Source organism: Astatotilapia calliptera, chromosome 5 (assembly GCF_900246225.1).
Source record: "Astatotilapia calliptera chromosome 5, fAstCal1.2, whole genome shotgun sequence".
NCBI lineage: Eukaryota > Metazoa > Chordata > Actinopteri > Cichliformes > Cichlidae > Astatotilapia > Astatotilapia calliptera.
Window position 1 is genome coordinate 17,948,847 of NC_039306.1, and position 24,320 is coordinate 17,973,166.

The 24,320-nt window shown below is 40.6% G+C and overlaps 1 protein-coding gene across 2 annotated transcripts in view; it reads left to right on the plus strand.

Moving 5' to 3' along the window:
- vgll4b (vestigial-like family member 4b) overlaps positions 1-24,275 on the plus strand; it is a 43,952-nt gene extending 19,677 nt beyond the window's left edge. The window contains exons 1-5 of one of the 2 annotated variants that reach the window (XM_026167711.1): positions 1,561-2,018; positions 8,609-8,822; positions 18,037-18,298; positions 18,673-18,790; positions 19,264-24,275. In XM_026167711.1, coding sequence (XP_026023496.1) covers positions 1,937-2,018; positions 8,609-8,822; positions 18,037-18,298; positions 18,673-18,790; positions 19,264-19,520 — 933 coding nt within the window. In that variant the 5' untranslated portion in view covers positions 1,561-1,936 and the 3' untranslated portion in view covers positions 19,521-24,275. Of the gene's footprint in view, positions 1-1,560; positions 2,019-8,608; positions 8,823-18,036; positions 18,299-18,672; positions 18,791-19,263 lie in introns of those variants that run through there. The other variant, XM_026167712.1, reaches the window with a different exon arrangement.
- Positions 24,276-24,320: the final 45 nt, after the last annotated feature.

Consider the following 24,320-nt stretch of genomic DNA (forward strand, 5'->3'; position numbering starts at 1 on the left):
TACATGGATGCGTACTGCGTTTGTTGCATTTGTATATTTCTGCGAGACAGGAGGTAAAGTTTTTTTTCCTTTTACATTAGTTTGAGCAGTTTTAGATTTTGGGGGTCTTTTATTAAATGACAGAGATAGAGGTCTGTTTGTGCTTTATGAGAAATGTAGACTTTGCATGTAAAGTTAAATCCACACCATCAGATATTTCCCACAAAACAAATCCACTGTGCTCTTTTCCATTACCCTTCCTTGTTCTTATTTGGCCTGTTTGTATGTTGTTACGTAAGGTTACCAAGACCAGAAACAAAAACAAACATGCAACACTAATATATGGTCACATTGGCTAAATAAGTTTTCCTCCCTTTAATTTGGAATCTTTCACTTTTTTGCTTATTTTCTTTCCTCTTGCTGTCTTTCCATTATAAATATTTTATTTTGAGTGTAAAAGTGAATATCCACAGGTATTCTGCATGTATTTGTCACATGAAAAACTCCGACACTAAAGCACAGCCACACCTAGTGAGGTGTGTTGTCATATGCCCTGAGGAAATTGTTCTTTTCTCTTCTCAACAAGCTATGCAGTGTTTTGAGCTTCATGAGTCTATGTACTCTTTTCATTCCCCCTTGCCTGATCAGTGCAATCTATCTATCTATCTATCTATCTATCTATCTATCTATCTATCTATCTATCTATCTATCTATCTATCTATCTATCTATCTATCTATCTATCTATCTATCTATCTATCTATCTATCTTAGCCCATGTCAAACGTCAAACACTAGGGGGCAGAAGAGGACCACTCGGGATGTTAGAGGCCCACCAGGCCCTTTTAAACCTTTTTTTTTTTAAATCAACACACTAAAGTTTGCCTGTGTTTTTCTCCAAATAAACGCCGACAGACAATTTAGAAAATGCATATCCCTGCTCTTTATCCTCATGGCCTCTCCTGAATGAAAAACAATATATTCTGTGCTATAAAGTATGTTGTTGACAGATGAATAAAAACAATATTTTGGTAGGAAAGTATCTTGGCTGTAAACAAAACGCTTTATGAACAGCATCTCCAAAAACTGAAGCACAGTTTCTTTTTTATTTACCCTTTTATTCAAGTTTTTTTCTCCTAATTTCCTGACATCTTGCAGGTCTCCCTGTACTATTACAACACATAGAAACGTTTACAGTAAAGCACCGTCATCAGAGTAAGGCACTCTCCCTCAAATAAGGTTATATCGACCTAAAAATATTTTATGGCAACTGTAATCTTATGACCTCTGTATTCCTAGATGGAGTGTGCCTGGATTGCACGTCTGCATATTTAAAACCTTTTGCAAAAAAAACAACAAAAAAACAACAACAAGCAAACAACAAACTACAGCACTTGGACTTAAAATATTTACTAACTGTAGTATTTATTTCCTAAAGACTTCATGTGGGATTGCTGCAGTTCTTTGGTATCTGTGTGTGTGTGTGTGTCTTTCTCTCTCTCTCCCTCCCGTCGTTCGCTTTCTCTCTGGATGTGTTTGGAGAGGCTGATCTTGTGCGTAAAATATCCCTGATATTTGAGGCGCTCCACGGATTTAGCGAGCATGCCCAGTGCGTCCCTCTCGGCAACAGTGGAAACCGCTGGTGAAGCATAGGAGTCATACCAAGCATAGCCTGCGTGTCAGTGCAGTCGACTTACAGCTGGCTGTGAGGAGAACTGACGCTACTCATATTTTTGTATTATTTTATTTCTTTGCGCTTTGTCACCGCTGCATACTTACCCGTATTTCAAAAAGTAAACTTACTGAGATCACTTTCCACACGGGTTAAATTTTGTTGAGTTTCCACAGAAGTAAAGTTGGAGGCTGGGCCTTTAGCTTTTTTACCGTCGCTTCAGAGGAGAAGGGAGAAAACAAGCTGGTCTTCTTTTTTCCCCCTTTGTTTTTGATTAAAGCCCGATAAATGCTACTAATGAAAATGGACCTGTTGAACTACCAGTACCTGGACAAGATGAACAACAACATTGGCATTCTCTGCTACGAAGGTAAACTAGCGGGTTTGGGCTGTTTGTGGGCGTACGGCTGTTTTTAAACTTCGGAGTGGCGTTACGCTGCGAGCTAACGTTAACGACGTAGCTGGTCGAAGTTTTCTCCTCAGTTTACGCTGCTTCGCTAGTTAGTCGTTTCTTCCCGCAAGCACGGTAGATAAAACGTGCCACTCTGTACACATGAGCATTGATTTAGCTTGTATACGATTTATGAATACAGACTTGAGTAGTGTTTTTCAGCATTTGTTTTTAACCCGATTGTAACGCATTTGACGTAGAGTTGGTGTAAGCGCTCTTTCTATTTTGTCCTTTTCTGAATGGCTGGAAGTGCATTTATTCACTTGTCATATCATTGTTTTTGTCTGTAAGTCGTGTGTCCATTTAATGGTCTCTCATAAGACTGACTCACAGTATTACTAGTTAGCGAGCTCTCTGGTGTTGTCCTATTATTCATGCCGTTTGCATTCAGATGAACGGATGTGTCCAAGATTTTCACATCTTGTTTTGTGGGGTTGACCCCCTACAGCACGCTGTAAGCTGCAGCTGCTAATCTTTGTTTAATTTTACAAGTGCAGAGATTTCTTTCTGTGGGCTGCAAGTCATTTCATGGCATTAAGGTAATTTTTTCATTCAATATTATGTCTTTGTCATGAAATCAGAGAGTAGAAGATTCCAAATCTCTGCAAACTGCCTGACTTTGAAAACGCTCTTGTCTCCTGTCAGGCTTTGTAAGATTATCCTGTCTGTCCGGGGGCTATGTCCAAGTTTTCCCTCTGCCCTGTCGCTGGCCTCTGCTGCAGCAACTAGGGTCTAATCCAAGAGTGGAAAAAAAGCATGTCCTTGTTTAATTTCACCAGCAGGTCCTCAACTGTCAAGCTGAAGTCAGGTCAAAATGTTCAGTTTATGACATGAACATAAAGTAATATGTTTTATAGATAGAAAGTAAATCTTTGAGACTGGTAGATAACGTGGTGACTGATAATTAGTCCTTATCTTATTTTTTACTATTACAAAAGCAGCAGCAACACAAAGACAACGCATTTTCTTAATAAACTGGTTGGCAGGCTTTTCTTCTCCTGTTTTTAGTCACATTGCTTCTTTCCCCTGCTATTGTGCCTTTCAGCTTGCCTCATCATTTAACATATAATTAACTTGTAATGGAGCTCCTTTTAAATATGCTGTGACTGACACCCATTTTGCACATTTGCACAATGGCATATGATTAAAACAGACGTTAGTTTCTGTTTTGTTTGTTGGTGAACCTATGCTACCAGCAGCAGAAGAAAAAATGTTTTTGTTTTTTTTTGCGGTTTGGCATGTGATTAAGGCTTCTGTTGTGTTTTTATCTGTTTCTAATGCTTCTGGGGAAAGGGGGAAAAAAGCCTTGGGTTGCTGTAATTCCTGTTTGGCTGTTGCTTGCATTTAGGCACATGACTCTTCAAACTGTTCTCAGAAGCTTGAGCTCACATGCCATTATTGAGAAATGTTGGTGCCATTTCTGCACAGTGCAGGTGTATTAGATAAGCCTGCCACTGGCCCGGGATTTTTGCTAGTCAGAATATGAGCGTTTGTGTCACCACGAAGCTTCACTCCTCACAGCTGTCATCTAACTCTAAATAAAATGACATAAGTAAAGATGGAGATAAAATCTTTGTAGTGGTATTTTTGTGCTTATATATCTGCTGGTTTGGATACAATTTGTGTCTGGAAGCATATCTCTGCACTATTAAGACAATCAGTTTGGTTTTCTTTGTGTGTGTGTGTGTGTGTGTGTGTGTGTGTGTGTGTGTGTGTGTGTGTGTGTGTGTGTGTGTGTGTGTGTGTGTGTGTGTGTGTGTGTGTGTGTGACACAGAGAGAGAGAGAGTGTATGGTTTTTAGCTGACTGAGCTAAAATCTGAGCTTCATGATAAGAAAACAAAGCTAAAAGGACACGCTTATCAGTGAAGAGGGGAAAAGGAAAGCCCCTCGTGTTCAAACTTGTTGAGCCAAGAAAGGGATAGAAGTGCTTTGTGATATTGTGGGTGTTCTGACTTGTTACTATATGCATGAGCCAAACTACACCATCATTTCCCAACAATCACGCTCCTACTTGTATACTGTCCTGTTGTGAAGCTATTACTGCTCCTGTATTATCACTGACATTTAACAACATTTAATGCAGATGGGACATTTGAATACCCTGCCTATAATGCAACTGAATAGCTGCTAAAAAAAAGTAATAATGGATGAACAGCTTGGATAGTCTGCACTAGTGTGACTTTCTAGGTAATCTCAGGTTGAACATTTTATTTGTTGTGCAGGTAGATATATTGTTTTTACAGACTGTGTAAGTGACAAAGTTTAGTGAATTCTCGCACAAACAAATCAAATCAGCTGTAGTGAATTAGAAAAAAGTTGACATCATTCAGGGTCTTGACTTGGCTCATGGAAAAACAGATTCTGACCTCAAGTTCATTCACCAGGGGTGATTAATGTGCTATGATGGTGACGTGAACCTACAGTGACATTAATTGTCTTCCTTTCTGTCTTTATGACTTAATTCATCTCAGTTGTGAGTTAAAGAAAAATGTGTGTTCACTCCTGGTTGGACAGATGAACATGTGAAATTTGGAAGTTTATGCCATGTCATAAATTGTATGCAACTGTGTGCTTCATAACAAATTCCATATAGTAGTCATTCAAATCTGAAGCCCACCAATACTGTAGTTTTGGGGCTGCCATATTGACAAAAACTACAGAGTGATGTCATTTCTAAACTTCCTCAGATATCTTTCTGCTTTATGTTTGTTTAGAAAAGAAGCCATAAGAGCATATACAGGAGAAAAACAGTAATGATTTATCTGTGATTGGCCAGAGCTGATTGACAGTGGGCCAACAGCATTGAAATTAGATTGGTTAAACAACGTATTGATTGCGACTGACATTGTTCAACACTTTCCTTCTATGCTCTCCAGCCATGTTCGATGTGCTGCATGTTCAAACTAAATGCATACTAAATACATACATGTGACATACTGGCTGAAGTGGGGATAGGACTTGCCAAAAGAAAAACCCCAAAACCTGATCTATCACCATACTTGCTCATTGGCTGTCGCTTTGCTGCCTGTGGTTGGTTGCTTGTGGACATTCTAGGCTAATGTTGCCTGGATAACTTGTTAATATATTTGCCCCCTTTGCCAATCAGCAATACCATTCACTCTAATTGCTAGTTGCTTCAATCAGTTGCCTTAAAGTTGACAAAACTTGGGACCCATTGCATCGTTGCTTGAAGTTGCTGAATGTCATCGACTTTCTATGATGTTCCTACTTCACTGAACACCCCTTTAGTTTTCAGAAACTTGAAGCTCAGTTGATATGAGTTTTAAACAGTTCCTTAAATGTTTATAAGTAGTCCTTCGACAAGCAGTGGTCACAGCTTTGGCAGCTTCCTGGGGCTGTCACCTAATTAATTGTAAAGAGATTTCAGGGCTCAGTGGTTCAAATGGCTCATTTGGATTTAGAGCAAAATATGGATTTTTGTAAACTGTAAAATGCAGTTGGTGGCAGATCTATGAATTAAAAACAAAGTTAAGCCAAAGCAATTATTTTTACCAACAAAAAAATTAATTCATGATTGACATCATACAACATCATTTTTGTCTAACGTACACAGCAGGCAGCAAAGAAGTGACGCCATGGTGAAGCAACACAGGCAAAGTGAAGGAATTATGTTGTAGAGTTAACATTAACCACCATTTACTGTGAAGGCAGTTACAACTTTGGTGGGTTAAAAAGCCAATAAGAGGGTCACTAGGTCCAGGTTGTTTCTCTAAGTTAGTTAATCTGATGAACTAGAGATAACTAGTTTTGTATTGCTGTTACTTGCAACTTAGACTCTTGACCACTGAAGCACAGCACAAAACATCATCTCATCTCTTTATTTTAACCAAAATATGGAGAATAGAATTCAGAGTTTTAATAAGCAGCAGTCTTTGTATTGATATAGTTGTCTAAAATCTCCCTAACACATCATAGCTGACCTTGAAACAATCAGCATTTCTGATGCTCAGTAGTTTTGCTAAGAATTAAAACCATGTTGCCAAATAGGACACTGAATCTTTTTTTTAATGTGAGCCATGTAGGGATTTATTCCGATGTGTCATCAATGTGACATGCGACACCTGATTATGCTAAACCACCTACTTGCGCTGTGTTTTTCCCCCCCTCTCTTCTGTCTCTCTTTGTCTGTCTGTGTGCCTCCATTTTCATATCAGAGGTCAAACAAATCTAACATCGGGTTTAAAAGTTCAGGTCAGTCTCATACAGTCCAGGACTTTTGTGGAAGAGCTTTTTTTGTATTTCCTTTTTAGTATTTAAAGTGTAAAACCTCCATGGACTCGGATAATAAAGGCAGCCAGAGGGCCAAGTTCAATTTACATGCTAGGAACCATCTTTTTTTAAGTATCAGATAGGGGGGAAGGACAGAGCGAGGAAGGGGGAGAGAGACGGAAATGAGAGCGATGGAGAGGGAAGCTCGCCTCAGTTTGTAATCCAATCTCATCCTGATCCAAGCTGTTTGAAGTTCTATCAGGAGAAATAGGCTTTGATCATGTGGACCTAATGAACTCAAAGAGCAGAGAGGGGAAAAGACAGAGTGGAGTTTGGCTTCTGGGTTACGGCTCTATTCCCACTAATTGTCTGCTGGTTTAATGTAAATGAAATGTATTTAGTGAACAAATATTTAAACTAATGTACTATAAATAATCACTTCCTATATGTAGATACATTTCTTGTGTGTAAAAATATATAAAAACTTAATGTGTAAGTACTTCTGCTCTTGTTGTTTCTTTTTGCCTTTTGATTTGAGAATAAATTGCAGAAAATGATTTCATTGCATTGTCCTTCAAATTATCACCAATGCAGGTTAGTTTCAGAAGGAAAACTATGCAACCAGTTTCCAGTTTGTTGTATATCCCTAGTTTAAAAAAACACAAATGACTAATGCAGAATTAGTGTGTATTGAAACTGCATTAGGCTGTGAAATCATCTTCTATAACTCATAAGAAAAAGCGGACATAATAAAATTCTCAAAGGCTGCAGTCGTGTCAGATGGTTACACTTGAATGACAACCTAGTATATATTAGTGTGCAATAGCAGTTGTATTGTCGCGCAGGTCAACAGTGTTTGACCTCATACGGTCGAATGTCTTGCCGCTCGAAGATTCACTCTTTTGTTGAGCACTTTACTCGGTGATAAGCGAGTCCTGGATGCTGATTGGACAGTGTGGTGTCAGTCTCTCTTCCTTTATTGCCATCCCTCTCCCTGCCAAAAAAGATGATGTCACCCTTGTTACCATGGTACACAGTAGCACGAGAAGGAACATGCCAGAGAGAGAGGGTGAGGGGAGGAGCTGCAGCTGTGTTTCATAGGCCATGAAGCTTAACATACATGGAGGAATGGTGGAGGAACAAAGTCTTTTCATAGTCTTTAGGCTGTTTTTGCTGCCGCATTCTGAATGACTCAGTTTTAGTTTAAACTGGCTTTCAACCAGATTTTATGACCTTATTCATCTGAAGAAAAGAAGAATAAATATTTATAAGAATTCAGTTTAATGTCTAATGTCCTGCTACTTAGTACTAATGTGTGTGTGTGTGTGTGTGTGTGTGTGTGTGTGTGTGTGTGTGTGTGTGTGTGTGTGTTTTGGGTTTTTCTTTTGGTTCTACAAATGCAGGAAGAATATTTCTCCAAAATCTAATCAATACTGATTGGTTTGTTATACAAAATAATTTGAAATGAAGGATGAACTAACAGTTAGCAAGTGTTTGTAACTAATTCGTTTTTATGTGAGTTGGACTAGGAGTTTTAGTGTAGGCCTTTCAGTGTTGTTTGGGTAAAGTCAGACAGATACATGAGGCAGAAGCAGTGGAAAGTCCCCATGCTGAGACAGAGCCAGTGGTAGTTTTCCTGATTCTCTTGCTCTAAACTCCCACTCACTGACAACTCTGTAGGCCTTCTGTACGAGGGATAAGGCTGCAGAGGGAGAAATAGTTCCCCCCCCACACACAAACATATGCAGAATCCATCCGCAACTATTTCTTTCAAAACATTCCTCACCAGATACTCCTTCTTTTATGCCAGAGGTTTGTGCCTCTCTCAGCAAACTGTATAAGTCAACAAAACCCCAGACACAGCCTGTAACGTTGTCATGCGGTAGACACCTTGTTTTAAAGTGGCAATACAGCAGTCACCTTCTGCTTTTAAATGCTATAATTTAGGCTAATTACTATAATTGACATTTATTTTACAGTAATCTTAGTAAAGCTAACCACGTGAGGTGACCACAGCTGCACAACTGTCACTCTAGTCTCACTTTTGAAAATGACAAAAGTGCAGGCAGCAGTTCTTTTGCAAACTTTCTAAGACACATTCTCCTAATGTTGTATTGCGTTTCACTTGATGTTTTCGTCTTTCAGAGTTTGTGTAGCAGTGGAGCAATCTCAAACTCATTCAGACTTCTAAATGATCGTGTTTTGGAACACGGTGTCAGCAGCACTAATAACCCTCTGTCTTGTCTTTCTTTCCTCCCTTGATGTCTTTCCTCCTCAGGTGAGGCAGCTTTAAGAGGAGACCCCAGACTCCTGTCCCTGTCGTCTTCCTCCTCGTCTTCATCATCGTCCTCCTCATCTTCCTCCTCCAGCCACAGGACGGGTCCTCCTCCCATCAGCCCCACTAAGAGGAAGCTGAGTGGTGATCAGGGGGACAGCGACATGGATGAAAACGAGCACGTGGCAAAGATGAGTCGACTGTTTGCCGCGCAGCTGTGAGTACATATACACATGCAACTGAACAACACACACATTCTAATAAAAAGCTTTATAAACATCTGGAGTTATAATTTCCAGATGCTCACTTTTTTATGAGTATCTGGAAATGAAAATGAACTTGTAGTTTGCTATCAGTGCACATTTCTCTTTCCTGTCCATCTGTCTCTTTCATATACAAACAAACACTGTAGCCAGTGAATGGCCATGTACACTGAACTGTTTTTCATACATGTCCAGAATGCATATTTAGAACCCTTGGTGCCTTGAGCCTTTAAAAGAAGTCAGTTTTTCCTGTCAATGCACGTGTTTCTGCCATCCATGTGTGAAACGGTGCACAGTGGCGCTATCTTAGAAGTCCTAGTTTGGACTCCAGGGTGCTATGCCAGGTTTAGCTCGCTCAACAGTGTTACAAACTCCTTATAGCTGCAGATCTCTGGAAGCTTGGAAACAGGGACTGCACAACAGAACGATTACTCACGTCGTTCCCGCATTCCCAATACCAGAGATTCCAGAGTCCTGGTTGGTGGTGGTGAAGGACTGCTGGGGCCAGGGGCAGTCGAGTCAGAGTCAGACATGACTGAGTCAGTTATAGGACTCCAGCCATTGCTATTTATTGCAGATGGAGTCAAGGGGTGCTGGGTAGAGCTGTACAGTTTTGCGTGCAGTATGTCAGTATGTCCAGATGCTGGGGGTAGGGGTTGGGGGTGGGGAGCGGAGCAGAAGTCGAACATATTTTTATAACCACAGCGCTGTCTGCCAAATGACTAGACAAGGGCTGTGCTATGACTTTTGGCTATACTTGTATATAAAATGATCAGTTTGAGAAAAGGAAGAGGGGCAGCAAAATTATATTTTTGCTTCTCATATGAATTTAAATTTAACAGCAGGAAACGACATATTCTATAAAATTAGGAAATATCCAAAGAGTGAGATATTCAAGCCCATTTCTGCCTCATGCAAAAATACAATACAAGTAATATGTGGATTGTTTTTATTCTTCTTGAAGTTTTCAACTGACACAATGGGATGCAGTAGATGAATGACTGGATATACTGGAAACTGGAAGAAGAGAGAATGGGTACAAGCATTGTTATTATATAGCTAAACTTATATAGTCACACACTTACATGTAGTACATGGCTGGCCCAAACAGGAATATCCCACAAGTGTCTGAGAATAGATGACTTGGAAACCAACAGATTTTAAAGGCAACCCTACAAAATGTTCACGTGTAGATAGATTCTATGGTTGCCCACCACCTGATTTTCATCATCAGTTAGTTTTAGCACCCGGTAGTTGTGAATACAAGTTACCGGAAAAATAAAAAATTTGTACCTCGTTTAGCTTCGCACTGATGCACTTGCTTTTTCTTTTGTTTTGACTCCAGAGCATCGCTTTCCTTTACAACTGTGGCCCTTTTACCCCTCCCTAAAAAGCTCAAAGTCATTTCTCGCCATGCTGTGGCAGGTTTAATTCACCTCGAGCCAAGATGAAGAAAAGAGCCCTAGGGCAACAAGAGAGGTAAAACCAGTTCAGCTGTTTGGAAACACTTTGCTTCAGGGAGTCCAACAAGGAAGAGCGAATATAACCTTCAACAAATGAGTTTGTATGTCTGAAAAGTCAGTGAGTAAATAATGTTGATTTTAGGATTACATTAAATAGTTATGATATAATCGAGGAACTGGCCAAATAGTTACAATCGAGTTAAACAAGTTAAAATCTCAAAAAACTTTCTGCAGAAGTATCTCAAATTACTGGCACTGTTTTCCAACACTCCACAGTGCAGGTAAATGGAAAAAATTACACACTGGTGTTTGTGTATTTACTGATATTTGTGAAGCAATAATTGTTTGCAGAACCTATAGCAGCATACAGATAATGTCATTTTATTGTCATGATTATTTTTATTTATTTATTTATTTAGACTAGGTTGCATCTGACTTTTGAATTAAGCTGTTCTACTGAGGCCGTGGGTAAGGGTCTTTGTTCTTTAATCTTGTGACACATAACAAAGGATTAGCTTGTGAGATTTGACATTTGTGCAGAATCATCATTTTTCCTGTTATTCTGTGGCAGTTGTGTGGGCATTAGGGTTATAGTCTGCAGTAAATCCAACCACTGCTTGTGGTATTATTCTGTTGTCTCTGTTGTTTTTCACTCCACGTGGGACATTATATATGCACTGTGTGGTTAACTTTTGCATGCATCGATACGTAAGTGCTCCTACTTATGTATCACAAGTTTCGTAAGTCGGTGTTGTGCAGCACAGTAGAACTTATTGTTATATCAGCTTTCAGTTGGTGTCACAGATCCTCGCCACAGCTCCTACGTGCAACCATGTTGTTTGACTAGAATAAGGTTCTGTAAAAATAAAACTGATGCAAATGTCTGTGATGTTTAGGGCTTTTTAGACTGCTCGTTTTACCATGATTATTTCCAAGGCGCAAGCCATAATCCCCGTATTTAATCTCCATTTTAATTATGACCTTGAAGTCATTTGACTCCTGCTGCTGCAGGTTAATCTCTACCTAACAAAAGTCAATTGCTACTTGACTTGCTGCAGCTTGAAGATGGATCCAGGGCCTTTCTAGTTCACAAAGATATATTTTTTTTTATCCTGGAAACCAAGTTCCCCTCGGGTCATCCCAAATGTGTCTTTTTTTAGTCATCTAATTTGAGGTTTCTCTGAGGGCATTCTTCCCCTGGTAACTGCTGTACGACTTGTTGAAACTTGTATCCAGCATCAGCCAGAAACACTTTCCTCCTAGGTGTAGCTCCCCTCCCTTTCCAAAGAACTTGGAGTGAAGTGGAAAATGATGGGATGTTGCTACAGAGAAAATTGAGCTAAAAATGCTCCTTAAACACCCTCCCCACATGAAAAACGACATAGGGCAGCCAGATTTTTAACATACATTCTGTTTTCCTTTCAGCTGTGCCATGTAAGGAGATTAATACTGTAATACAGTGCTTTTTCTACTCTTAATAAGTAAAGTACTTTTACACCGCATCCCTTATTCACCAATTCACCTTCACATTCATACAGCACTTTATTTTTTGCCCTTAATGGGTTTTTTTCAATAGAAAAATGAAACTCCACCCAAACCACACACAGAAGCAGTTCCCACGTCTTCTCTATCTGTTGGATTTTCCTGGCTGCTTCTGTCTGTCTGCTTTCTCTCTGTGTGCGTGTGTGTGCACTGATTGCTCAGCTCACTGTTGAGTGTCCCTACCCATGCAGAAGCTTTTGTGTTCATTCTTTTTTCTGAAAAGTGTGGGTTTTTCTCTCTTTTTGCTCGTATTGCAGCTTTCCTCTGCTTTCCTCTGTGCTGACTTGTCGAGCTCCGTGTATTTGGCTTTCTTTTGTATTTAAGTTCAGTCATATTTTCTGTGAGCCTCAACACACACAGACACCTGACACCTCCGATTAGGGCGGGGCTATGAAGGGGGGGACGCTCAAGTTTCCTCTGTTGGCCAATCACTACGAGCTAAAGTTAGGGGGAGGTGCACAGGCAGTGGTGAGAAAAAGTAAACTCTCTGAACCAGCTGAAGCTTTTATGTTTGTTTTTATGAACATGCATGATAAGTGAATGCATTTTGCTTTTGTCGGCTGCCTGTGTGTTTAAGAATGTGGCCGTAAGTATGTTTTTCTCAGCAGGCTTATTGTTTTAATAATATCTTCCTTTTTTTGTTGTTGTTGCTGTAAGTCCCAATGAAAACAGACTCTTGCAACACAGAAGGGTTTTTGGCATTCAAAATCCTGAATATTGAAGTCTTAATAGAAATAACTGCCAGTGCTTATATGTCGCCCTAGTCTACATGTATCCATCGGTTTGTGCAGGCATGCACATGTGCTGTTGTCTGTGTTGTTTACACATGCATGCGTGCTCTCCTACCTGTGATCATCTGAGTGCTTGTGTGTGTGTGTTTCTGTGTGGGGTGAGGTCAGGCAACAGGGGCTACTTTTTCATTTTCTCTGAGTAGTAGGAGGAGCCTTGAACAAAGAAGCCTTATCCTGTCCACTGGAGCCTGCGGGCTGGAAGCTTGCTCCTGCCTGTGTGCCTGCCTGCCACTCTGTAGTTGTAGACTCGCCAGTATGAGAGTCCTTAACAGTTTCATTGCTCCTTGAGACTAAAAGCCACTGACATAGTTTTTGCATTGACTGTAGTTTGGCGAATTTAACTACAGGAAAGTTTATATTCAGCAGTCAAAATACATTAGACTCATTAGGTACTAGTTTGCTTTTTGTTGTTTTTTTGAAATACCATGAAAATCTGTTGGTTCTGTGAATGCGCCAATAAAACATGAGGACCTTGACTAATGCAAACTATGTCTGGTTAGTCACTGGTTGGAACAGATATTTGCTTTTCATGCACTTGATAATAGTTCTGAATTTCCATTTCTCTTCACTCTGTAGAATTTTAACCACCGATGAAAATCTGAAATGAAAGCCTGAAGATCTGCAGTTGCATTCATGCTACATTATGCTGAAACAGTATACAGTATTACAGTTTACTCCAAATGTACGGCTGTATCTATAGGCACTAAATGCAAAATCCAAGTAAATCACATTGCTGCACAGAATACTGTAGCTTACAGAAACCACAGCTGCTTTCTACTGGGAACTTCATCAGTAAGTTGTTCTCATGGAAGTTTCTCTAGAGGCTATATGGGGAGAAAATAAGAGTGGAAAGAGGCTGTGTGTGTGTGTGTGTGTGTGTGTGTGTGTGTGTGTGTGTGTGTGTGTGTGTGTGTGTGTGTGTGTGTGTGTGTGTGTGTGTGTGTGTGTGTGTGTGTGTGTGTGTGTGTGTGTGTGTGTGTGTGTGTGGCTGGTGAAGTCATTGTTACCCTCTTGTTTTACATGAAACTATTTATGTAGCGAGCATGTGAGGAAAGGAGGGGAGATGTGGGTTTTTGTTTTTAGCTGTGTGTGTCTATGTGTCTGTGTGTGTTCACATGTTGTTTTCTTTGCCTTCTTGTTGTGGTTGTTCCCATATCCGATCTGTCCCAGCTTTGATAACAAAGGATTTTCTTCAGTTCTCTGTCTCTGCAGTCAGTTAACTGTCAAAAATGTGCTGTTTCTATCAGTATTTCTGCATGATTGACAATCTGAAGGCTCCAGCACCAGCGTGTAGAGAGCAGTGAACAAGCTAGTCTTTGGTTTAGAATTGAAGTGTTATATATAATTTGTTTCAGCAGATATTTGATTAAAGGGCATTTCCTCTGGGCTTTGATCCTAAAGGATGCAGATATTTTTGCTAACTTCCGCTCACACCAGCTACTAAAGACTTCAAACAGCAGAGTAAACGGTGTTGAGATGTTTGTATACTATATATACATAGTCTGAATAAGCTCTGTGGCTCACAGTCTGTGAGTGTGTATGTGTATGTATATCTCTTTTTTGTGGTTTTGTGTAGAACTTGTAGAGCTTGGTTCTGGTTATAACCTGTGGTTAGCCCTTCATCCTCTTCCACTTCTTTTTTTTCTTTTTGTTGTCTTCCCTCTACACCCTGATTCTTCCCAGATGTTTCCTGTGTGTATCTCTCCCCCCCTCTCTCGTCTTGCTTTTTTTTAAAAATGCATTTATTAAAGAGTTGGATATGAACCTCTGCCCAACCAAAGATTTGTAGGGAGGTTTTCTCTAAAGACCTTGGAACACAATTGTGAGAAAAAGCCTCGAGCTTTTATAGCTTCTGTCTCGCTGCCTCATAGTCAAATATAGCAAATTCACCAAACTGGCAGTCTCATACAGGATTAACCCTGGCACACTTTGAAAAAGAACCCATATTTTTAAAGTTCTTGGTTCATATGTTTCTATTTGTTTTATGTAGTTTACTGTCGTGATTATTAGGGCATGTTAGCTCAAACAAACTTGCTTTTCTAGCCAGCATGAACTAATTACTTGTCCACCCCCCCCACCCACCCCCCAGATCATTCAAACACATGATCGCAGTATGATCTTTAACTTGAGGTTGACTTGCGGGCCGGATGTCATGTGAGTGGTTACTTAAAAGGCTATGCTTAATGATAGATCTGAGTAGTGTAACATTGTTAAAGATATATGAATATATCATTTATGTATTGAGGGTTGGACTCTCTGGGTTTTAAATTAAGGGATCTTTCAGTAGGTGCCCACCACAGTGACTACCACTAATACCAGGCTGCATATAACCTAGCCTGCAGTAAAATACAGCCAGATAGATATTTTCTCTGTATTTCATTTCTCAAACAGATCATTTTGATGTCCTTTACATCATTCCTATTTACAAAGTAAATCAACTGAAAAAAGGGATCAGAGACGTTAGAAAAAGATATGACTGAATATTCTCACATATTCTGACTGAGCTCTACGTTTAAAAAGCTTTAGTTTGGTTTTTGTAGTTTGGCCAGTTTATCTAGGAAACGTCACTTTAGCAAACATTTTCTGCCAATTAAGAGGAATCCTGTCATCACACTGCTGGTGGTAAGAGCTCACTTGTTGTTTGTAAACTGCTTTCCTTCATGTTTATTTATACGTTATTGGATTTGGGCTTCCTTTACTCTCTGTTTCCAACCTCACCCCCTTCTTTTTAAAAAAATGCTGTTTGTCTCCCAGTGCCCACTGTAGGGGCCAAGTCTCTGTGTTATTTAGTAATCAAAGGCTGCCCCCCCTCTCTCTCTCCCACTTTTAGCTCCCATCTATCCCTCTTGTCCTGGCAGCCTGCTCTCTTTAGCTCTAGCCCTTTTTACCGCTCAGTGGCCATGTTTCATGTGTAGCCCTTGCCATCTACCCTGTCCGTCCTCTCCCTCCTTCCCCAGCTGTGACCTTAATGATAATTAAGAGGTGAGTAAGAGAGACAAAGGCACAGAGTGGGTTTTGAAAGCCTGATCTCTGGCATGAAATGTGGTCCAGGGTTTGGTGGGCAATCAGGCGAGGGGAAGGCGGGGGCGGCGGTGGATTCGACAGCTATTCCATTCATTGGTCAGATTTGTTGATCCCATTCACTGGCTCCTGCAATGGGCCCTCTTGAATGAGGATGTGGGCATGCCTGCTCTTTGGCAGTGATTAAAGTTTGGAACAACTTCCACAACCCAACTCAAGACCCAGCTGCTGGGAAGGGATGAGAGAGCTTTGTTATCTGCTTGGCTCTTAGCTAATCAAGAGATTGTTTATATTTGAAAATAATAGAGAAATTATGCAGGGGGACCTTTCTTTATATTGTCTGATTAAAAGTGGATGTTTCATGTAGTAATAATTTAAACAATTTATTCAGTTGAATAGGCTTTAGTTTTAATTATGACCTGATTTAAAGGGATCAGCTCCAGAATGTATGTTTTTCTTTGTACTGTTTAAAAAAAAAATGAAGATGAAATGGAGAATTGATGCCACTGTGAAAGAACAAAAAAAGCTTGTTGGTGAGCTGTCGGCCAGGGTTTATGCAAGCGCTGCCAAGTCCTTTCCTTCTTTAACCCTCAGGAAGTTTGCTGCTGATTGTGAGAAAAAGGGGAGGAAAAAAAAGAGAGCGGGTCTCCGTGAATGTAAGCTCTCGGCACAAACGAAGGAAACTACTGACCTCACTCTTTCTTAAAGTCGAGGTCCCGACCATTCACATGCAACTCACCCTTCCCCACCTCTTCTCGGCTCTTCCTCTCCCCCTTTATGTATTCTGTGTAGATTGTTTATTTGTGGAGGACTGTGCCATGGACTCCAGATGCTTGACCCAACAGTCAGGTTGCTTAGTCACATGGATCTACAACTGCTTTCTTGAGCTTGTTTTGCAACTTAAAGGGCTCCTGCAGCCTTTTAACTTGTGTGGGTTAGGAAATGCCCCTGCATAGTATTCGGTGGAGAATGAGGAAGTTATATATATTAATCGATGTTCGCTTGAGTTCAGTATTATTTCTTGCAAATTTAATCAAGCCTGCATGGTTTGTGTGTAGCGTATTCTGTGTAGGAATGAGCAAGTCGATGTCTCTATCTGTGAATGGATTATGGAGTTGGGGAGAAAAGGAGAGACAGAGGCGAGTACAGTAAATCTTGCTCCCTGTAGCTGGGCCTCAGTTTGTAAGAGGGGAGTGAACCGCACACACGGACACACACCCACAAACACAAAAAAAAAAAAACACAGAGCAAATCTGATGTAGGGACCAAAACAATTACTAACTTGTTAAACTACAACTCAATGGTCTTTAGTCGCAGACACTTGTTTACATCAGACATATCACAATCATTATTGTCAGAGCTGGAAGAAAGCCTGTTTTCTTAAACTGTTGTTACTTTAATCCCTTATCCTTATCTGTTTTGCAGTGATTAAAATATGAGCTCACTGCTTGGTGATAACAGTGCTGCTAAATAATTCCCTTTCATATGGAAGGTGCATGGCTAACCTCCTTTTACCTCCATTAATCACTTCATTGTTGTAAGTGTGGACAGGGAATAAAACTCAAAGAAAGGATGTTTAGTGACTTTAATTGAATGTTGAGTGACATCAGCCTGCATCTATGCTCCGTTAGTAGTTTTCTTTTCTTTTTTTAAATTATGACTGCAGTAAGTGCAGCTTGCCGAAGAGATGAAGTTGATTTGCTTTGCTGGGGAAACCTCTCAAGAGCTTTGAACTTTGTGCCCATTTGTCCCTCCTGTGTCGAGATAAGTTTGGAGTCTATCCATGTTGGATAAAGTTAGGAGAGTGTTCCTTCCTCCATCTGAGGACAGTGTGTGAGCCTGTGTTGGCACCATATGGTCTTATCAAACCCCACCAGCAATCTGAGAGCTAAGGCTGTGTGTCCATGAGAGTGTGTATTTGTTAGACCAGTATTAATAGCTTTTGCCGTTCCTGCTGACACAGAGCACCATTTACAATTGTCCTTTTATAATCTTTATTTTTTTCCCCCCACGTCACATTCTCCCTGTCTTAGCTGAACTCCTTGTGATCTTTCTGTCTCTTTACTTCTTGGCTTTTTTTTCTTTGCCCATTCCTTACATCGTTTGTCAACACTCTTTGCACGTCATGTTTACTTTTCATCTCATCCCAAACACCAAATATTGTGTTTTTGATAACCTTGGATCGTTATGTTTAAGCTCCAAATGTCTTCTCTTATCATTTTAATTATGATACTGGCTTCAGAGTCAATTTAGTGCTAGCAGACTCAGAATACACATGAATTAAATAACACTATCCAGTGTGCGGGATGAATAACGTGCGTTTGTTTTTTGGCTACTTGGCTGTTCCTCAGGAAACCTAATGGAGATTATCGCAGCTCTCCTGGCTCCAAGGACCGCAGCAGGAGCCCCATCGAACGTGTGGTGGTGCCGGGTGCTCTGGGAGTGCCGAGCAACCACATGTACAGCCACCCCCATCACCTCCACCTGGCCAGCTTAGCTACCATGGACCAGCCACTGGCACTTACCAAAAACAGCATGGTGGAGTCAGCACGCAGCAACACAGCAGCTATGGCTACAGTGCTGCACACAGTCAGCACTGTGGAACGCCAGCAGGTAACATACCCGTCCTGTCTTTGGCTCTAATGCGCACCACATTTTTCTTAAATTGTCGAGTGAAACCTCAACTCTGGTAGGTCCCCCACATGATGTGACTAATATGCTTTCATTAACCTGCCTCCTTGGTTGGTGGAAAGTACACATTTCCTATTTGGCTTGTTTGCAAACCATGTTTTAAAATCCTGGTGGTCACTGGATCATTCCTGCTGCCTCAAACTTAAAACGTCTTTTCATTTTCTCCATCTTTTCTGAAAAGTTGCTGTTCTGTTCATTTTGCATTTACTCTGCTTCTTTTAACACGCTTTAGCAAATTGCTGATCGGCAATCATAAGACTGAATTCGACATTTAACACAGACTCTTTGTGTTTCAGAATCGTCCCTCAGTGATCACATGCGCCCCAGCAAACAACCGCAACTGCAACCTGTCTCACTGTACAGTCTCCCACAACGGCTGCTCCAACTTCACCAATAACTACAGGAGAAGCAACAGTGAGTACACGTTTGCAAATGCATTTGCAACAGCAATGCGCACCCCAGAGAGAAAACAGCTCATACGCTCCACGTTCAGATGTAAATGTATTGTAGTAATGCTAGGGTTCTTCTGTTTTTATAACGAAACCGTTGTTATGATAGCGTTTAAACATACTTAATTACAATCTTATCTGTTATCTCTGTACCCACAGAGTCACTCGAGGCCTTGGCCAATAAAACATTTGTTTTCTTTTTCCTTCATGTTTTCTGTGGGTTTTTATGATCCCAGTGAAATCTCTATGATCTCATTGAGGTTAACAGTGAAGTTTAAAATGTTGATTTAAAAAGAAAACCTGCAATAAAAAAGTAAACTCGCATGCACATTAAAACAAATTGCCTGCTGACCATTTCTTTGTATTTTAGTTTTTTTTGTTGTTTTTTTAACTAAAATTGTAACTAAAACCCTTTTTTTCCTCTTCTTCTTGCATAAGCCAACACAGTGTGCGACCCTGTGATTGAGGAACATTTCCGTCGCAGCCTTGGGAAAAACTACAAGGAGCCCGAGCCCACCGCCACCAACTCGGTGTCCATCACGGGCTCAGTGGATGACCACTTTGCCAAGGCGCTCGGCGAAACCTGGCTGCAGATCAAAAACAAAGGGAGTCCCTCGTCATCTGGCAGCAGCCCAAACTCCTCCCCTGACAGTCGCATGGTCAATCACAACCACTCCCCTTCTGTCGTCTCCTGAAGGGGGTGGATAGACCCCAGTTTTCCCGATCCTTATCCTGGCTCTAACATCCATGCCCCCATCACTTTGGTCTGTCACCAGCATCCCAGAGGGAATGCTTGTCTGCTGGTCTGCTAAAAATATCTAAAACCCTCAAGCCCGCTCTCTCACTGTGCACTCATAGAGGATCAATCGAGCAATAACAACACAGTCATTTTTCCCATCTGTCCTCTGGTATGCTAATGCCAGACAATCAGTAATGAGTGATGAGGGTTTAGCCTGGAGCTTAGGTGGAGCATGAGCTTGCTCCTTCCAGTCATACATCATCCTGCATGTCAAGCTTGGAGCTGAGCAAGTGTCTGTAGTTATATGTAAATACGGAGAGAACGGAAAAGGAGGTGTTTTAATTATTAATTTTTTTCTTTTCTTCTTTGTTGTTATTTTTCTTTAACGGTAGTTTTGTGTACTTGCTTCTGCGTTATGCGATGCCCGACGTTTCAAAGGAAAGATGAGCGAGAAACACTTTGGAGAAAATGAACATAAACCACCTGACTGTTCTACCAAAGAAACCTCAGACGCTGATGTTTATCCATGCCCACCTCGGAAACAAAACAACAAAAAGCCATCTTGCAATCACCTCCCTCTGTTTTTATCTCCTTTCATCCTCTCACCTGCCTTCCCCCCCTCACTTTTCCTCTCTCTCTTCTGTGTATGTGTTCTCGTGGTTTTGTTACTGTATGTGTATACTTTAGTGATCGACTCGGTCTGATTTGCACTACTGCCGTAGAGAGTAAAGGGTGGCATGTCATTTTGCGATCTGGCACTGAACACACTGGGACGGACGAGGCTGACTTTGACACGATGGCATATTATTCCAACTTTTGTTGGAATAGCCATTTTTGCATCCCATTAACTCCTCTCTGAAATCTACCCGTGCACATTTCCACCCCAGCGCTGGTAGAAAAGCGTGAACAAGGTCATTATCCATTATTTATTGAAAGCATTTAGGAAAATGTAAACACGCCTTTATGGCGTTGGGCAGTAGACGCATGACTCACAGCAAGCTTTTGACTTTTGAAACTTCAGTAGTGAAAAACAGCCACCAGCACTTCACTAAGGAGTGGTTATATTGAGAGCTGCAAGTATTAATATAAATAAAGAGAAAAGTTATTGGAGGGACTTAAAAATTTACCATCCACCATTAGTCACCAAACCGCTACATCATATTGTGAGAACAAGGTTATAAGTAGGTTGAATTAAACACTAGAATTGCAGCTTGTAGATTTGGTCTAATGTGGCCATAAGATGTGTAAATATGAATGTTTGTATGTGGTTTATACAGATACCTAAAAAGCAAAAGACCCCTTGGTTTGATCCTGGTCCTCTGGTATCGGCTCTACGCACATCCAGATTCTTATTTAAGCAGCGCTGATTTGTATCGAACAATAAAAACTGTTGGCTTTCAGTTTAAGAGCACAGTCAGGTTAAAAATGAAAAAACCGTCAGCTCCTGTGATGTTCATGGCCATCACAACCGTAATGAGAGGAGATTAGGGTTGAAAACACTGACCGAGTGTGTTGAAGGCTGGGCTTTGCCGAACGACGTGCTTTGATGTGTTTCACGGGCTTAACTGCTGACAGTGATGAGGGGATAGATGACGCTGCACGTCACTTTGTGGTTGAAAGAAAAAAAGTCTGGTTTCTCGACCGGGGGAGAGAAGATTTTTCAGATCTCTTCAAACACACCTTTGTTTTTGTTGTTTTTTTTTGGAGGGGGGGGGTTTGGTCTCTTTGATCGTGGGTGTAGTAATTATATTTGGCATACACCCTGCTGTCCTTCCCTCCCTCTCCTACACACTGTGGTTTGGTAGATTTCTACAAGGTTTTAAGGGTAAATTAATGCATGTTGTTTTGTTTTTTTTGTTTGTTTTTTAATAGCTGGTATCTATTAGTGTTTTTAGCATTTCAAACATAACTTTTATTAGCCTTTTCATTCAGACGTTAGTTGTTACTTCTTTCGTTGTCAGTAACAGACATAGACACTATACACTCACTGCTGGGTCAGTTGTACTCCATATTGTTATTGTTATTATTACAATTTTGTATTTTTTTGTTTTGTTGTTTTCCATTACTAGCAGTATGGTAACAAACATCTATAGTGGGACAGCCTCCGGACAGGCTCTGTTAAATGATGAGAGCAATGTTTCCTAAAATCATCTCAACCCAGCAGGCGATCAGCAGAGTGACGATCGTCTTGGGGTTTAGTTGGGTTTGGGATCCAAAGCTCATTAAGGTTTTCTTAAGATGTTGATCCATCAGTGGTACAGGATGCTACAAACGTCAGCTTGACTGAGCTGAGACACCACACAAACAGCAAAAAGTCAGCGGGGTCTTGTTTTCTCCAAAAGCATCTGAGCATCTAGCCTGTTCAGCTGCCATCTTAAAGTCACCTTGGCAGGCATTGGATGCTTTTGGGAAGCAGGGTTTGTTTACAAGAAGAGTTGGTTCGCGATGGCTCTCAAACATCTTGTTGACGCATAAAAGTGTCTTAAAGTTACGGCACTAAAAAGACGACATTACGGAAATAGCATTGGCAGACCTAGCAGAGAGACGCTAGAGAACAAAACACTTGGCTGATAATTAGTTATCTGAATTTATGGTGTGACGTTTCACCTCGCTCAACCTCCATCAGCTGACTTTTTGTGTTCCGACTTGGTGTCTAGACCTTTTTTATAAATATATATATAAATACATATTTCTCTCTTTCTTTTCTGAACTCAAACTAGAGTGCTGCAGTCTAAGGAAATGAATTTTACTCTGCAAAGCAACCTGCGCCAAGGTGGCATACATTCCTGCTGTAGGCAACTTTGTACAGGCCTCAATGCATTCGCTATCTTTATATCAACAGGCGGAGCTAATAAGTAGTGAGGGCTACTTGTCCCCATCCCCTCCCAACAACATCTCTCGTGTCTTTGCCCGAATTAAAAGGTGCCCCATTTGCCTTTTTTAAGAAATAAATTGGCCATAGTGAAGAATAAAAGATAAAGAGAGTAAAGGAAGAATTGAATTTTAATTTTTGAGGACATTTAGTGGTCTGATTTAGAGAACTTGGGGTCTTACTAGCAGTCAGTGAAAACATTACTCACCCTGCATTAAAACTACAGATTGACTTAAAGTCTCTGAGCTAAGGCAGATAGGTGGTGAGGTTTTGATTCGTTGGCTTTGTGTAATTTGTGTCAAGAATGGCAAGTACGTACATTAGAGTTCTGTACCGTGTTCGAAAGCGTCTACACATTCCAGTCTCAGCTATCAGACCCTAGAACTAGATGATGGAAGTTCTACAATGTTACCCGAGATTCACATTTAACTGGAGTTCTGTCATGTACTTGTGCTTTCTGTGACCAGTTTCGAGTGGATTGGGTTGGTGGTTTTTCGCAGGCAGAGTGTTGGGGCGGGAGGCTGAGCTTTCAGAAGCTGAGCTTTTGTAAGTGCGACCTGTGAGTCAGGACATGTTCACCTGCCATTCAGCGTTGCCTCTCCCCCCACCTCTCAGATTCAGTCAGCCTGTATGCAGTCAGTAACATCGGAACACGAGGGAAATGGACTCGGTGTCCAGAGGATTTTGTTTTTCTGTTATTCTTTATCGTTATCATTTCACTACCACCCTGTAGGTAGGCTCTCTTTATGCTTTGGCACACACTCCCTACGCACTGTAGGAAAATCACTTAATAAAAAAATACTTTTTTATAATAGGTAAACTATAAGACCATCATTACGCTGTGCGTAACGAATGTACAGAGAAAAAAAATCGTAGGTATTTTTTGAGGAACAATGAATTTGTTAATGATATGTAGCTATTTAATTGTTTTTTCCCTGTCCTTATATTGTAATCATTGCATTTTCTTTTTTTTGTGAAAAAGTTGATCTTTTTTGTTTATAGAGTTTGTCTTGTTAGAGTAAAGGTTCAAGTGCAGGAGCACAGAAAACGTGTGAAACCACAGTAAGCCACAGGTGTGTCGGTGACAATCGCTACTTCCATTGGTCCCCATGGTGTTCGATCATGTGACTTCAGAGACATTTGAACAAGACTTACCAGTAAGCCAAAACAAAGTTTGTTTTGCGGGCCTTTTGAGCAATTTGCATGTTTTGTGTTGTTGGAAGATTTTGCCTCTAGCCCATTCTGTCTTGCTTGCCATTTCCAAAAGAGTTCATTTTAAAAATATAAGCAAAGTCCCCATTAGTCACGGGCTAGCAGGCAGGTACAATTTCAAACAGCACGTAAGCAATAGCATTTTTTTTTCATGACTTTTTTCATCTATAGATGGGAAATGAGTGAAGTAAAACTATCAGTCAGCATTTGTTGAATTTGCTGTTGGAACTGATGGAACTGTAGATTTGCGCTGCGGATCATCTGCTTTGGTGCCAGTCAGCGAGGCGTAGATGATCTAAGAAGCAAATTAGTTCTGGGGATGTCACTCCTAAATATGTCACCACAGTTTCCATCTGTTGAAGTCGTTTTGCATTCTTAATCAAGTTAACATGAAAATCGAACAAATAAATCAAAGAGGAGTCGGTCTTTACTCGGACTGCACCACATTTTCCAGGTCTTTTTTTGAAGTGGAAGTAGCATGTACTTAATGGTAGTAATACTCTGAACTGTAATAAAATTTCTATCAAGATTTGTGGCTCTGTGTCTCCTACTTAAAAGGTTTTGGCAGGCCACCTTTTTTGTACGTTAAAGTAGCCTTGATGAACAATAAAGTGCTTTTAAACCACAGTCTGACTGTGTGGGTTTCTGTCTTGTAATTGTTTGGTGTGTTTG